Source organism: Aspergillus oryzae, chromosome 5 (genome assembly GCF_000184455.2).
Source record: "Aspergillus oryzae RIB40 DNA, chromosome 5".
NCBI classification, from domain to species: Eukaryota; Fungi; Ascomycota; class Eurotiomycetes; order Eurotiales; family Aspergillaceae; genus Aspergillus; species Aspergillus oryzae.
This window is the reverse complement of record NC_036439.1, coordinates 3,698,640-3,715,233: the sequence shown is the minus strand read 5'-3', so window position 1 is coordinate 3,715,233 and position 16,594 is coordinate 3,698,640. Positions and strand designations below refer to the sequence as shown.

Here is a 16,594-nt window from a genome sequence, read left to right as displayed (position 1 = left end):
GTTGTCATTCACCTCACCCCCTTCCTCAGTCCAGTATCCTTCAGGCGAATCGAAACCATCTCATGCAGCGTTGACCCTGATAGAGATCCAAGCAAAGATTCCATCTGTGGCATCTTTCCCAAGGTATACATATTCCACGAAGGGGTCGGTCGTGTCAGCCTCAGTCTCGAGAATGCTATCCGCAGAGTTCTTAGTCAGTTCCTGAGTGTTCGTTTTGTAGGGTGCGTTAAAGGTCCTGGTCGAAGAAGATCTGCTCGACGTGCGAGGAGCGGCTATTGTATATCCCCGCGATGGTACCGTTTGGGAGGATTCTTGTCTCGTTGGCGGTGTGAGTGACCACTACTGGGAGGTTGAAAGTTAGAGAATAATTCTAATCGGTGAAAGATCTCCGATAAGCTTACCGTGGATATGAGTAGCGCGGCCGGTGTAGTGACCAGGGAAGATATTCCGTTTGAACTTATGCATCTCTGGTGGGGGCAGATTGAAGATGACCGCAATTCCCCGCTACAGTGAGCACCAAAACGGAAAGAGAAAGCCTTGGAGCTGTGTAAAAAATCAAGTATGTATGTCAGCATATTATATACAGTATTATAACATCACAATCAACATGCCTGTCGTAGACAACACATAATGCGACATGGATACTTCGTGCCACCCGAAACTGCCAGACGAGACGCCACCCAATGCTTCCCCAACCAGGTCTAACTAGGAATACAAGAAAGTAGAGAAGAGATAACAATAGAACAAGCATACACCATGTCCAGATCCCCATAGATCAAGTTATATATACATAAAATAAGGAAAAGAGGGAAGTGGTTGACAAGATTGTCAAACCAAAGCATTTATGCCCGAGCAGATGGCCGGGATTTCCAAGTTTGTCGGTTCAAGTTGACCTGGGGATGCCTGCTCCCCGGGGGAAGATCTTGAAAGTCACTGTAAAGACCTGACCCGACGTCGACTAAAATGGCCTTCTGGGGCTGTGCTGTATAGGAATTGGCAGACTTGGCGCGATCGCTTTGAGAACGTGCGTTTGATGACGGCCCGGGAGCGGATTTAGCTTTCGTAACTTCTTTGATGATTTCCCGAAGTTCTTTATCATCCTTTGTGATCTGGGCTCTGATAAACGCAGGGTTATTCGTGGACTGGAGAGTGGACATCACGGACTCTCGTGGTATGTACGTATAGTCCTGAGGAGAGGGAGGGGAGTTCGGGACTATGGAAGGGTCTAGACAAGCAGCCTCATTCTTCTCCAGAAGTTGAACGATATCTAGACTTTCACCGTGTGGGATCTTGTGAGGATGTGAAGGGGTAACGCAATCCATGTCTACTTCTTTCCGAAGGACATGATCAATGTCAACTGCAGAGAAGTAGGCGCAAGACTGCGGAAGATCATTGATGCCAACTTGCTGCGAGAACATGGCACGAGTCCAAACATTAGCTACCTGTAGAGCCAAAGCAGCACGATATTTGTCCTCATCTTTGACGAGATACCTGATTTCATCGTGAACAGTGATAGCTAGACGAGCAGCAATGTTGAAGCGCCGGATAAGATAGTCCATGGCGATAATGAGGAGGTGAAGATAATCGACACCAGATGACTGAATTGCCCAGTTGATCCGCGATGTCATGAAGCTGCCTCGGTTGATAAAACGCCGCATTAACGCCTCAGTGATGCCGGCACCCAATGTAGGCGTTCTTGGTCTCTCTTGATCAGCGAACTCCTCTAGCTTGTTGAAGACAAAAGATTCCGTGCCTCCGCGCCAAAAGGGACTATCACTTAAGATGCGGCGTGTCGTACGTGCACCCTTTGTCTCTTGATACAGCTTGGTCGCAACTTCCTGGGTTTGCTTTTCTGACATGGAAGGGTTGAACTGACGCAACAGTGAAGCAGCAAATTTTACGCCAGCCCCGTAAATTCGGCCATAGTTGAAAACCTTGGCATCGTTGCGCGAAATTCCTAGAATTTTGGCAGTGCGCGAATGCATATCGGTTCCTGCTGCCTTGGATCCTTCTAAAGTCATGAAGCCGATCGCATTGCCACCGTGAATTTGAAATTGAGCATCGCCGATGAGACTCGCGATCCAGAGCTCCTGTGAGTCAACATCTGCACCAACAAAGACATAGCCGGGTGGCGCCTTGATCATGGCTTTAAGTTCAGAGCCAACGCGATTTTCCTTGGCGTTGCTTGCAGTGAGCCATGTGTTTTCCACAGCTCGTCGCGTGATAGTACCCATTGGTATCACCTGAGGCAGGATAAATCCTGTCCTGCTCTCTGCATTATTCGACGCAGATTTTTGCACCTCGTCCTTGTAGACAACCATCTGCCCCATGATTCGGTCCCGAGCGCTGATCCAATACGAGCAAGAAGCATTCATCTCTAAAGCTTCCTTGGCAAGCGCATATTGCGAAGAGAGAGTTCCACGTTCGAAATACTGCATGTATCCCTTGGCTAGCGGATTAACACACCGGGCCTGAGGTCCATCCTTGTGTGGAAGCTTGAAGTAGACATGTCTTCTGTCGTCCCGTAATTCCGCGATTTTCTCTTCCGTCATATCGCATAGCACTACAGGCTGGTTCTCAAATTTCTTGACCTGATCACGTGGAACCTTGAACGTCCAGCCGTATTTATCAGACCAAGTTAATGGATACCCATCCCATGATAGCTTGAGTAATATAGGGGCTGTCCGACTTCGCACAGTAAGATTAATATCGGACGTGTTTGTGGCAAAGAGATCTTTGTACCATTTTGGCATGCCCGGCTTTTTCTGCCTCGCAGCTGGTCGAGGAGGATCTCCTTTCTTTTTCCCTTTGGCCATTTTAATCTCCTGGCCAGACCAGTCCAGCTGTCGTAACCAGGGATCATCCATATACACATCCGGTTGGTCCTTGACCTTCAGAGCTTCATCACATAATTCAACTAATTTTCTTTGCACGTCATCAAGTCGTTGGTGGTAGGTTGCCTCGGCATTGGTAAGGTAGTCCTTCCAGGTTTGATTGACTGGTAAAATAACCGAAGAAAGATGCCTGAGAGCCCCAAAACTGACCGGGTGGGGACAGACTTCGAGGAAATTTGGGAAAACCTTCTTGTAAACGCGATGGGTGATGGCAACATCTGCAGCACAGTAATCCAGTAGCTCATCCAGTTTCTCTAGGATCCCCTCTCTTGAAAGTTCACCAAAATCATCTCTTTGCGCCTTGTCGATCGTGACATCACAATGAAATTTGGCAACGTCGCGGAGGGAGTTCACAGAGCTCCTGCCTACCCATAGTTCCTCTTCCTCATCGCTGAGCATTTTGCTTTCAAGAAGAGCTGCAAGCTCGACAGAATTATTCTCATTCGCAATCTTGTCCCTCAAATCCCTATTTTTCTTGTGGCGCATCCAAGTAGGTCTTTGTTGGGAGCACATTCCATTCACAGCTACATGCAGCGACATTGTATCAAGAAAGAAATTACGCGTCTGTTTCATATCATACTCTTCCAAGACACGGGCGCGATCATAGCCAATGTTGTGGCCCACGACAATTCGTGGCTGTGATATGTCTCCCAATGGTATGAGCTGAATATGGTTGTCCGACTCCCCCAGCAGCCACGGCGACAGCCAGGCATACCAGGCTGTAGGGCTGACAGCACAAGCCATTACAGCAAAGGAATGCTCTTTCCACATAACCTCCGTATCGAAAGTTAACATTGACTCATTCGGGGCGTCTACGGCCTCCCAAGAGCCATCGCTATGATATTTCGTCCAACCACTGCGTTTGATCCACTTGCGCGGAATGCTCGGAGAGTTGACTTTGATATAGTCTTTAGCGTAGGTAATATAAGGCTCAGACGCATCCATGCCTAACTTGAAGAAATGCTCATCTAACGTCTGCCCCTGGAGGGGAGGCATATCGAACGCTACCGGTTCCGTGGCATCTTGAGATTTGCCGAGCAGGTCATGTCTCGAGAGATGTTCTTTCGACAACGCAACCAATTCTGGATTTGGAGGTTCTGATTTGACTGGAAAAACTTGTGAGAATACATGGTCGCTCAATTGTTGGACTCCGATCTCATTGAATCTAGCCGTGGCGGGAACTGCGAAATCAGCATCTGCGCTTATCGGTCATAGATCGTGGAACAATGCGAATGTACCTGAAAGAGATCCCTGCCTAGGTTTTACGTCATCTTCCTGCGTAGGTACCTGCGAAAAGTAATACCGCACTAGTGATAATGGCCGTGGCCTGGGGATGAGTGGCGAGCGCAATTTTTGCGAGCATGAGCGTATAACAGCCCTAGAATAGGGAGCGCAGGTATGACTCCAAAGCATCTTAGGTCGTGTAGAAGATCGATGTAAATAAGCCCATGGCTTGATGCGCTGATGCTCGCAGCCGGTGCTGCGCGAAACTGATGCGAAGGGGCTTCCTCTTTTTGGCTTTCCCAAGGATTTGTACATTCTTTCCTATCGCGGTATCTCCGTCATGATGATACGCGGACGGAATATACTATATTCCGTATCAGCTTCACCGCCTGCCAGGATAGGGGGTTCAATTGCTAGTTATCATCAGGTGATTGATAATCAACACCGCCGATAACTAAACCCCGGCTGCAGATCGTCGCCACTATCAGTGCTTATTCCTAAGACAGCTCATCTCACCTGCACCTGACATATGCCTCATTCGCATCGCAGGTCTAAGAATATATTCGTCGAATCTAATTCTACACATCGGCTGGTTATTTATCCCCACAGGGCTGTATCTAACAATTACGATACTTCCCGAGCCGCAGAAAGCTAATATTCGCGATACTTCGACCCCGTATTCTGTTTTGTCGCCTTAAGAAACCCCTCTGAGAACCATGAATCGAAGCTCTTCGACCCGGGGCCCGTTGCCTTCTAGCTCCCATACAATACAAGCGTCCCACCCCCGTCGCCGACGGCCCTCCGACCCTGCTGAGTCTTCAGAAACCCAAGGCGAGGGACGAAAACGTCGCCGTTTGAGTAGCTCTAATGTAGCAACTAGGAGTGCTCAATCTGCATTGGATCACCACGACGATGACATCGAATCTATTGATTTAACAGAGGTGGAGGGTCCCTCAGCATTAGCGAAGGTGCTAGCGAAGCAACGGGAGGACGCTGTTAGGGCCCAAGAATCTGTTGAGCCGGAGAAGGGGCAATCAATATTAAACTCATATAAGTGCCCTGTATGTATGGATACACCGGAGGATGCCACTAGCACAATATGCGGTAAGTATCATACTTGACCATAGGAGATACCTTGTGTTGACTGGTGTAAATAGGGCACCTCTTTTGCCACAAGTGCATCATCGACACATTGAAATTCAGCGAAGAACAAAGAGCAGATACCTCTTCAAAAGGTCCTCGAGGAACTTGCCCCGTGTGCAGAAAACCCCTTGCCCGGAACGACGCGCCAGGCTCCAAAAGGAATCTTGTACCTTTACAACTCAAACTTGTCACGAAAAAGAGGAATACAACTGTGCCGAGTAGTGGATAATTTCCGCACGCTAGCTCTTTGTCATGTGGATGATGCCGAAGGACATCGCACTGACATTGATGCGCGAACTGTTGAACGCATATTCTACACGTGGTTGTTGAGCATGGTGTATTGCCTCAGTGATCAGGAGTCCTTTCTCGTATTCCGAAGGCCTCTTGACTGACGACAGTCTTGGCCACATCGAGATTTTATCTCCATTCGTAGCCAGTCCCGCAAACCGGGACGTTGCCATATGGCACCTTCTTGGAAACTTCCTCGTATATCAAGCTCAGCTGTTAGTGATCGACGACGATGACATTCGCATTCGGAGAACATCATTCGTTATAGCTCCCAAATGAGACGAAGTGACACTAGGCTGGGACATAGTTGATAGTTCGTCTGCCTTGCGCGACGCACTTAATGATCAGACGAGGATTGTCCTATCAGCATATCTTGCATGGGGCAATAATGAATTATGAGGGCACAAGCGACATTGGTATTTTTTTCTCCTCTTTTCATCTGAATAAAATAGAGACCCTAGTGGAAATCCCTCCAACCACAACTGTTCGTATAGCCACGGGCCACAGCGCCGAAATCTAACCTTAAAAATGATTCGACCCTACAGATCTGGTATTCGAGTTGAGGCTTGTAGGGAGATATTTATTTCATATAGTTGACTCTTTCTCTCTCTCTCTCTCTCTCTCTCTCTCTCTCTCTCTCTCTCTCTTTTAATCCCTACCTAGAATGATAATAAAGTCTTGTCCTCGGCCAATGCTTTATGGAAGGATTTTGATAAACCGCGGGGAATTCCCAGGGTCTAGGGACAAATTTAGGTTATGCCAAGAATGGATTTAATGGCACCCGCAGCGAGACTAAAAAAGCATTAAATTTCCTTTGATGGAAGAACATGAACCCCAAGCTTAACCACACTTCACGGAAAGCTTAGATGTTCCGGAAATTGCCTGAAATTCCTTCATTATAAACTGAGAGCGGGGAGTAGGCGCGGGTCAAGTGGTTTCTATACTCCTGCGGTTCATGCCTTGAAAACTTCGCAGTTCTTAGTGGACGATTTAACTATTAACTGCTAACTCCTTTTGCAAACGTCATAATATCCACCTCACCATGACTTCCCCTCACCCTGCGCGCAATTCAACATACTGATAGGGCGCTCATACTTGCTTGATGTTGATCTTATGTATACGAAATTAGGGTCATTGGCCGTGCATTCTGTCCTTCAATCCATTATCTGCTCCTTCCGTATCTGAAAGAGACGTGCGACTCTCCTTGCAGCGACTGGCTATTTACGCTTTCGCGTTGATGTTCCCGCCGTTGTTTTTTACTTCTTTCATTTCTTTCCTCCTAGCTGAAGTACACATGCCCCTTTCGTCAAGATGAGTAGGGTCTCACTTGAACGCACAGAAACCACGGAGCTGCCATCCGGTTCTCATGATATTGAGGCGCATCCCCAAACTTCACCAACCAATGCGGAGCCAGCTGGCCTTGAGTCATTCCCCACGGTTACCAAAGGACCATCAAATGACACAGTTAGGAATCGTGCGCGGAGGTCAAATACGGCGCGCTCATACCATCCTGACAATGTCACTCATGACCCCAATTGGCACCCTGGCACGGAGCCCGGCATAGACCCCACCAAGCCGCTCCCGCCTTATAATGCGGACTGGGCAACTGCTGTACCAAGCGACCTATTTACAAGGTGTGAGATTATTGTTGTGGACTTCTCCCAGCATGAAATGCGGCAATATGAGCTGGACAACGACACCTTGGAGCAATTTCTTGCGAGGGAGAGGGAGCCCTGGGTGCAATGCAGATGGATTAATGTCAATGGTCTCAGCTGGGATGTAATTCGAGCGCTGGGAAATCAGAAAGGCATACACAGACTTGCCATTGAGGACTTGATCAACACGACAAATCGTACTAAAGTCGACTGGTATTCGGACCATGCATATATTGTGCTCACGTTGCAGAAATTAGTCCGAATCTATGAAGAGACTAGCAGTGACTCGGACGAAGAGTCTGAGCACGGTCAATGGGAAAATGACCGAAGGGGCTCAACAACAAGCAGCAAGAGTGTGTCTCTGAAGCGAGCAACTACCCTGAGTCTCATTACGGAGGCATTGAAAGACCTTTTCAGACTGAAATCACGAAAAAGAGACCCAAGTAATGAACCCAACTTAGGGGCAAATATTCGTCCTTCCATGAAAAAAGCTGAATCACAAACTATGTTCGACAATGCCTCAAATGCTGGGCGAACGGCTCGCAGCATGCAGCGGTACCGAGGGGGACCAAACGAAGACCGCATCGAATTCATGGAGCGACATGCTGTGCTAGCAGCGAAGGGACTATCAGTTGCTCTGGAGCAGGTATCGATATTCTTACACGCGGATAACACCGTGACCTCCTTTTTCGAGACAAGCGCCGACGACATCGAATCGCCTATTGTGAAACGGTTGACTTCTCCTGAGACTATATTGCGTCAATCGTGTGATGCCAGCATGCTCGTGCAAGCGATCCTGGATGCTATCATTGACCTTGCAATCCCTGTGACCACAGCTTACCAAGATGCCATTGGCGACTTGGAACTTGACGTCTTGACTGATCCTGATATCGATCAGTCCAAGGACCTCTATATTCTAACATCTGAGATTTCAATCCTTCGAAATTCGATGCAACCTATCGTAACTATCATCAACGCGCTTCGAGATCATCGCTCTGAACCTATCAATACCCCCGGAATAGGTGTACTGAAGGGTTACTTTGGGCCCTCGAACTCCTCAGACCCAGCACCATATATAGGAACCGCTACTCCGAATCTCAAAAGTGTAGGTGGCTCTAGCGTATCCATCAGTACCATGTGTCATACGTATTTGGGCGATGCGCTCGACCACTGCATCACAATAGTCGAAGGATATGACCAGATGAGACGGGCTGCTGACAACATGATCGATCTTATCTTCAACACCATTGGTATGCATTGCCTCATATTCTCATCACACCTCGCATGGCTGACTGTATTATTCACAACTAGGTGCATATCAGAACGAGAGTATGAAGCAACTGACACTCGTGTCTTGCTTCTTTCTCCCTCTCACTTTCTTGTCGGTTCGTACTCACCTTGCATTTAGCATTAAACTGTAAATGTTGTTGACAGCCAGCTAGGGCTATTTCGGTATGAACTTCGAAAGTTTCGATGGCATTAAGCACAGTGATGCGTATGTGGTTAAATATCTAACAGTGAATGGCCGCGGCATACTAATCATCGATCTTTTTAGATACTTTTGGCAGATCGCGTGTCCCTTTGTATTCGCCATTACCGTATTCTTAATGTAATAGTCCAAACCACTAGTTGACTGAAATCGTGCTAACTGCAGACTCTAGGCGCGACAAGATCGTACGCTGGACGGCGCGGCTTGCCCAGAAACGCCTCATCACCAGCTCGAGGAAGAGACGAAAGCGAAACGCCATCAAAAGAAGATGAAAACTACCGAGCAGCAATCGTTCTATCGAAATATCGTATAAAACAGAGTACATAATTAGAGCCGGGATGGACATGTTAGATATACATAATCTTATATAGTACACTTGGATCAGTATCATACATTATACTACAAACTCTTCCGCTTATAAGCCATGTAGGCTTTCCAGGGCAGTTTCCAATCCGAGCGAAGAAGCTCAGGCCTAAAGATATCAAAATCGACACTCTGCAGCCTATCCAGCCACAGACGTGTACCCACCGCAGGCATGAAGACACCGAATGCACGGTTAACCTCATCCAACGGCGACTCCTGCCGCTGCTCACCCAAGACCTCATACTCATGCCCCTCCTCCCCCTCATGCTCAAAGTCATGCCCCACATCCTGCCCAGCACGCAGGTTACTCAACATCTGCTGAACAGTAATCAAATGATCACTCGCCCGCGTTGCAACTGTAAAGACCGCATCCCGCAGCCCAGGCGCCTCAGCCCCAAGCCTGAAAACCTCTTCTTCTTTCACCCCCGCCTGCGCCATAACATCCAACGGAAGCATCACAGCCCCCTGCCTCGCCGCGCCACCAGCCTGTTGACCACCCTGCTGACCTGCCGCGCGCGCCGCAGGAAACGCAACCAATGGCAGCCCCCGCAAAACAGCCACAATCCCCGCCGCCTTCCCTACATGCGATGCGACATGATCCGCCGTAACAGAGGCCATGGGCAACGCCGAGAGCGTGAGATACATGAGCGTGGAATACGTATTCTCAGCGTAGGACTCCAGCGCCGCAATATCGGGATACGGATCATTCGTTAGACCGCGTTCACGGGCGCTGATGAGCCGTGTTAACCAGCCTTTGCTGATCCGGGCGCGGCCGTTGGTTCGCTCGTGGAGGTCTGCGATAGCGGAGGAGAGGAGGATGGCGATGGGTTCTTTAGGCGGAGTGCCGGCGAGGATCTTTGCGATTGATTCGCGCCAGAATTGGAGGCGCATGAGGCCGATTGTGTGGGAGCTTGTTGTTTCTGGGATCATCGAGAGGGAGACGTTTAGGGCGCGGAGGGCGAGGTAGAATTGTTGGGCGTGCCGTGGGATGAATGTGTGGAGGGTGTAGGAGGGGCGGTCATATTTACTGCGTAGGTGTTAGATAGATGTTTGTTTTAAAGTATGAGATTGGATTGAGCCGTACATGAGGAGATCAGAGCAGTATTTTTGTGCTGCTTGGATTTCGTTTACTGCGGCTGTTGCTGGACTTGCGGTTGGTCTGGAGTGGCTGAAGTGTCTCCTTTGGGATGTTTGAATTTGTCGGCAGCCTAAGGAGAGACGGTTTATTTGGCGGCTTGCGCCGCGTGTGGGCTGGAGCATTTCTTTGAGTGGTGACATGGTGATGGGAGGAAGTTGAAGGGTCTCTTTTGTAGTGGCGGTGGCTATTTTGCGGTCGAACTAGAAAACCCCGGAGAGAGGATGAAATAGCATTGCGGGTACGCCGTACCTGATTCAAGGTGGAGCTGCGTCAAACAATTAGCTAAAATGACAATAGAAGGATAAGAGGTAATAGCACATACATTTCCCTAACCCGAGATAGAAGATATGCTGAGGGATTGACAATTTTGCCCTTTTGGGACCAGCAAAAAATGACGTCGGCCCGTGAGTTCGCGTATCTCCGGCGCGTCCTCCGCGCCAATCATTCATCCAGATTATTAACTATGCGAGCATCAAAGGATTTGCGCGCCCTGAAACCCCTGACAGGAATTTTTTCTCTCACCTACTAGAGCGGCGGTCGCTACATGATGGAATCGGGGGATATTAACGACCGTCCCTTGAAAAGGAGACGTTTTTTCGTCGATGAAGAGGAGGACACCAAGCCTTCTCCCATTGACTCTACAGCTGCATCCCTCGACGCGTCTACTCCTCGTTCCACTCACGATGATGAACCACCGGTCATTCAATCCCATGGTGTACAGCTTGGGGATGCAGCAATTTCGGTAAACGGAGAGGGAAATGGGTATATACGAGACGATGATCAGCAGACCACGAGCTATACATCGCCACAAGAACGAGAAGGGGAAATCTCCGGAGATACTATAGGGCAAGGGCCAACTTCAACGATACAAAATGGTGCACTACCAGGAATTCAGGAGGAGCGAGTGACAACAGAAAACGTACCAGCACAAGAGGACACAGATGGATTTGACACGGAGGTCTTTATTAGTATCATCGGGGAGCGTCTCTCATCAGACACGATACGCAAGATTCGGAGTGCAGCTGGCGGTGATCTAGAGAGGGCGATTAACGTTTATTTCGATGGTTCATGGAAGTCACCCTCTGGTAGCGCAAGGAACCAAACCACGCTGATATCCCAACCAACGCTGTCCACACGGTCTACGCCTGTTAATCAGACATCTATGTTTGGGAATGGGCCAGCAAGGAAGGGGAGTGGTGCGCCGGCTGACATTGCACCCCGAAATACCTCCCAACCCTCGATCAGATACGTCGGTGCCTTCGGCGTAGGTGCCTGGGCGACTCGGAGTGGAGTGGGGTTCATCAAACATGGAGATCGTGTTAATATTGAGCGTGCAAGGTCGCAACCGGTTTCGAAGCGTGGCCGTGGAGGGAGGGTTTTCACAAATAACAGAGGTGACGTTCTAACCCGCTTCACCAATCAGGCTGGCCAGGAAATTGGAAGACTTCCTCAGGAGACCGCGGCATGGGTGTCCACTTTGCTTGACCAAAAAGTCTGTAAGCTCGAGGGAGTGTGTGTGTTCGCACCGGACAGAGTCCGCGTGAACGACACTATATACCTGCAGCTGTGGTGTTACTTACGTATAGAGGCGTTTCAATCCGGCATGCTCGATAGCTCAATCGATGATAATCGATCGACAAACATCTTCGAAGAGAAAGAAAGTACCGAAGAGAAGCGGTTACGACTTCGCCAGGTCGCTCTGGTGAAGCTCTTCGATGAAATCGGTCTGCAACCGACCTCAGCAAACGACATGACGCTGAAACATAAGAAGGAAGGCTTGCTGCGTGCAGTGGAGATAGCGGAACAGTACGATAAAAATAAAAAGGAAAACAAATCCAATAACGACTCATCTGAAGATGAAGAGTCCCCGGAACTAGAGGAAGGTCAACTTGATACTCTATACAAGAAGGCCCAGACTTTCGACTTCAGTATGCCGGAGGCAGACCCTCCGCCGACATTCTCGTTGAGCCTCCGAAAGTATCAGAAGCAAGCCCTCCACTGGATGTTAGCCAAGGAGAAAGATAACAAGTCCGCTAGAGGTCCATCAATGAACCCGCTGTGGGAAGAGTATGCGTGGCCAGCTAAAGATGTTGAGGATAACAACCTTCCGACTATTGAGGGCCTTGATCACTTCTACGTCAACCCGTATTCCGGAGAGCTTAGTCTCGACTTCCCCGCACAAGAACAGCACTGTCTTGGAGGCATCTTGGCTGATGAAATGGGCTTGGGTAAAACTATCGAGATGCTTAGTCTTGTTCACTCGCATAGAAACGTACCTCCCGGCCAAGCAGCAGATGGCCCAAGCTCTGTTTCCGGTCTAGCAAGGCTACCTTCCTCATCCTCTGGCGTGGTGCCTGCTCCTTACACTACTCTTGTTGTTGCTCCCACTTCTCTTCTTTCGCAGTGGGAGAGTGAATCCCTTAAGGCCTCTGAACCAGGTTCCATGAAGGTCCTAATGTACTACGGTAATGAGAAGTATGTGAACCTCAGAGAGTTGTGCGCAGCAGGTAACCCTACTGCTCCCAATGTAATAGTCACGAGTTACGGAGTTATCCTTTCAGAATATCGACAGATGTTGTCGTCAGCAACATTTTCAGCTGCTGCCCCAGGTGGTCTGTTCTCGGTAGAATTCTTCCGTGTCATTCTTGATGAAGCACACCTTATCAAGAATAGACTGTCGAAGACGGCAAGAGCTTGTTACGAGCTTAAAGCGACTCACCGATGGGTCCTGACGGGGACACCTATCGTTAATCGCTTGGAGGATTTGTTCAGCTTAGTACGGTTTCTCAAGGTTGAGCCATGGAATAATTTCTCCTTCTGGAAAACCTTTATTACTGTGCCTTTCGAGTCGAAGGACTACGTACGGGCTCTCAATGTGGTACAAACTGTTCTTGAGCCTCTAGTCCTCCGACGCACCAAGACGATGAAAACCCCAGAAGGGGAACCTTTAGTACCATTGCCACGTCGGACCATTACAATCGAAGAGGTCGAACTCCCGGAGCAAGAAAGAGAGATTTATGATTATATCTATACCCGAGCCAAACGTACATTCAACGACAACATCGAGGCAGGTACCTTGCTGAAGTCCTTCACGACAATCTTCGCTCAGATTCTCCGTCTACGCCAAACATGCTGCCATCCAATTCTAACCCGCAACAAGACCATCGTAGCAGACGAAGAAGATGCAGCGGCGGCAGCCAACGATGGCAACGGGTTCAAGGACGACATGGACCTACAGGAGCTTATAGACCGGTTCACAACAACAACAGAATCAGCAGACTCCAACCAAGGCCAAGAATCTTCCAACAAATTCACCACCTACGCATTAAAACAGATTCAGAACGAATCTAGCGGCGAATGTCCCATCTGCTCGGAGGAACCTATGATCGACCCAGCAGTAACCACCTGCTGGCACAGCGCATGCAAAAAATGCCTAGAGGACTATATACGCCACCAACAAGACAAGGGCGACTCTCCCCGATGTTTCTCATGCCGGGCCCCAATAAGCAGCAGAGATATCTTCGAAGTCATCCGCCATCAATCCCCAACCACCACGCCCACAGAAAACGATCTATACAGCAGCACGCCTCCATCCAGCACTCAACCCGCACCCCGAATCTCCCTCCGCCGAATAAACCCCCTCTCCCCTTCCGCCCACACATCCGCCAAAATCCACTCCCTCATCAACCACCTCCACCGCGTGCCCTCAAACACCAAATCCGTCGTCTTCTCCCAATTCACCAGCTTCCTCGACCTAATCGCCCCCCAACTGGATAAAGCGGGAATCACCTACGTCCGTCTCGACGGAACAATGGCCCAAAAAGCCCGAGCCGAAGTGCTCGCCCAGTTCAACAAAACAGAAACCTTCGACCAAGAAGAAATCGAAGACGCAGAGCGAGAAGACGACATCAATAGCCCCTTTACCAGAAAACCACTACCAACTAGGAATGGCCACGCATCAGCGAGCCCCAGTCCCAGGGTTCTTCTTATCAGTCTTCGGGCCGGTGGCGTGGGGCTTAACCTCACGGCTGCTAGTAATGTGTTCATGATGGATCCGTGGTGGAGTTTCGCCATCGAGGCCCAGGCTATTGATCGCGTTCATCGTATGGGTCAATTGAGGGATGTGGCTGTTACGCGATTTGTTGTTAAGGATTCGATCGAGGCGAGGATGTTACGGGTACAGGAGCGGAAGATGAATATTGCTGGGTCGCTAGGGTTGAGAGTTGGAGGAGATGGAAATGAGGATAAGAAGGAGAGGATCGAGGATATTAAGATGCTGTTTGAGTAGATTTAAGCATCTTGCCCGGACATATACGTATGGAGGATAATACTTCGGCGATACTTCTGCCGGATATACAGTGTTTACCCTGGTTTAGCATAATACCCTCACTCTAGATATAATGCACTGGTTAGGATTTAAATAGAACTTGACTTCAAAAGGTATCTTCCATTATTGTACAGACTATACACTAAACTAATCCGCGAGAACTAACAGTACACAAACAGGTCATCAAGTTTTAATCGTCACACATCACAATCTGCAGGCCAATTTTTGATCTTAGGACTTATGAGGGTGAATAACCTTCTCCACCTTCTCCTTGATATGAGACAAAGTGCCTCCCGAATGGGAACTATCCTTAGTATGCTTCTTCTCAGAAGAATCCGCCTTGTTGCTAGCGCCAGGCTCACCAGCTGCTGCAGCTACACCTCAACAGTTAGCCTCATCCATTTCCCGGGATCCTTGTGGAAGAGAGAGGGTTAAAGATATAACTTACCAGGCTTATCATTATCCTCGGCCTTAGCAACCTTTTCATCCTGCTTCCAGTGCTCTCTGGGCTCAGCGACAGAGGGACCGCGAAGAGCCTCCTTGCTCACATGGTCAGTCTTGGGCGGGAAACCGACATTCTCGGGGGCATCATCCTTCTTGGATGGCTTAGATGTGGATTCCTTCTGGGTGCTGCTTTGGCCCTCAGCTGCAGTGGTGCTTGGGGTTCGTTGCTCGGTGGTAGACTTAGATTCCTGGGGCGTGGAATCGGCGATGCCGGAGCTGGGATGTCTGGCTTCGGTACTGGTTGCTTCCTCTGCAATGCTGGATCTTGGGTGTCTAGCCTCGGTGCCAGTGCCGATAGACTGAGAAGAGCGATCGGGGATCTGAGACTGGCTTCCGTGGCTAGTAGTAGAGCCCAGGTTTCCAGATCCCTCTATCCCGGTGGTAGAAGTGTGAGTGCCAATGGGTTGAGAGGACCGGTTGGGAACCTGAGTCTCACTTCCTCCGTACGGGTTTTGGGATCTTTCTAGACCGGAGGTAGAGGTGTGGGTGCCAATAGGCTGGGAGGACCGGTCGGGGATCTGAGTCTCGCTTCCTCCGTAACTGGTCGTGGAGCCCAGGTTTCGGGATCCCTCGATGCCTGAGGAGGGGGTGTGGGTGGTGTCTTTCTCGAAAACAGGCTTGTGGGTGGTAGAGGCTGGCTGTCTGAGACCGGTTGCCTGGGCGTCTTTCTCCAGAGCCGACTTCATAGGAGAGGTCTGACCGGTAGATGTGGTGTGTCCAAGACCAGATGCCTCGACGCCCTTTTCCAGACCGGATTTCTGGGTTGAGGGGTGTCTCAGACCGGTTGGGTGAGTAGTGTCTCCTCCGAGAGCTGAGGTCTGAGCGGAAGTGGCACCTCCAAGGGTACCAGTGTGTCTGAGACCGGGTGTGTGAGAGTCATCTGGGAGAGCAGATGACTGAGCAGAAGTTGCCTCTCCGAGACCACCTGCGGACCTCTTGTAATCAGATCCGGCACCAGCGACACCAGCAGCGGCAGCCTCAGCACCCGTCGTCAAAGAACCCTTGTTAAGTCCAGAGGTCCTGTCGTGGTGGCCGTGACTGAGACCCGAGGTCTGGCTGTGGTGGTCAAGGTTGGATCCCAGGTTCCTCTGTTCTGGGACTCGGTGTGGCTGGGAACCGTACTTTGCGGCGGTTTCGCCGATGGGGTTCAACTCGGGTTGCATAGCGGCTGGGCCACTTGCTGTCTTATTGGTGCTGGACTTAAGGTTTGAGGAGCGGTCGCCGGGAGTAATTGACGAGAGGGCCTCGGGCACGAGAGCTGTGTTCTTTTTGGTCTGGGGAGCGCCGGGTTGCTCTGGTGGTATGTTAGTTAGATATGTATATGCGATATAACGATACAGGGGGACGTGTGGTCCATTGTGATACTCACCAGAACGGTTTCCGGCATCGTAAGGATCAGTAGCAGTTCCTCTGCCTTGAATTCCAGAGATTGGTTCCTCGCCGTGCTGGGTCCATTGCTGCTCAGAGGACCGGTAGTCGTTCCTGAGAGAATCGGCGGCTGTGTGCCAGGCTTTGTCGAAGGGCTCCATGATCGTAATGTGGAAATGGAATTGAGTTTAAAGAAGTATG

The 16,594-nt window shown here is 49.8% G+C and overlaps 5 protein-coding genes across 5 annotated transcripts; 2 read left to right on the top strand and 3 right to left on the bottom strand.

The window, feature by feature from the left end:
• Nucleotides 1–8: 8 nt before the first annotated feature.
• On the bottom strand, nt 9–5,722 carry AO090120000390 (DNA-directed DNA polymerase gamma MIP1; the record flags this gene model as incomplete). The annotated part of the gene is made up of 3 exons (XM_023237717.1): nt 9–38; nt 1,215–4,075; nt 5,560–5,722. The coding sequence occupies 3 exons, from the start codon at nt 5,720–5,722 to the stop codon at nt 9–11; spliced, it is 3,054 nt and encodes a 1,017-aa protein (XP_023092517.1).
• Nucleotides 5,723–6,860: 1,138 nt separating this feature from the next.
• On the top strand, nt 6,861–8,612 carry AO090120000388 (putative CorA family metal ion transporter; the record flags this gene model as incomplete). The annotated part of the gene is made up of 1 exon (XM_023237716.1): nt 6,861–8,612. One exon carries the CDS (start codon nt 6,861–6,863, stop codon nt 8,610–8,612), a length of 1,752 nt encoding a protein of 583 aa, XP_023092516.1.
• Nucleotides 8,613–9,092: 480 nt separating this feature from the next.
• On the bottom strand, nt 9,093–10,334 carry AO090120000387 (uncharacterized protein; the record flags this gene model as incomplete). The annotated part of the gene is made up of 2 exons (XM_001824052.1): nt 9,093–10,083; nt 10,141–10,334. 2 exons carry the CDS (start codon nt 10,332–10,334, stop codon nt 9,093–9,095), a joined length of 1,185 nt encoding a protein of 394 aa, XP_001824104.1.
• A 407-nt stretch (nt 10,335–10,741) lies between these two features.
• Nucleotides 10,742–14,482, top strand: AO090120000386 (DEAD/DEAH box helicase; the record flags this gene model as incomplete). Its single annotated transcript, XM_001824051.1, has 1 exon — nt 10,742–14,482. One exon carries the CDS (start codon nt 10,742–10,744, stop codon nt 14,480–14,482), a length of 3,741 nt encoding a protein of 1,246 aa, XP_001824103.1.
• A 270-nt stretch (nt 14,483–14,752) lies between these two features.
• AO090120000385 (uncharacterized protein) lies at nt 14,753–16,554 on the bottom strand (the record flags this gene model as incomplete). Its single annotated transcript, XM_001824050.3, has 3 exons — nt 14,753–14,895; nt 14,970–16,319; nt 16,395–16,554. 3 exons carry the CDS (start codon nt 16,552–16,554, stop codon nt 14,753–14,755), a joined length of 1,653 nt encoding a protein of 550 aa, XP_001824102.1.
• Nucleotides 16,555–16,594: the final 40 nt, after the last annotated feature.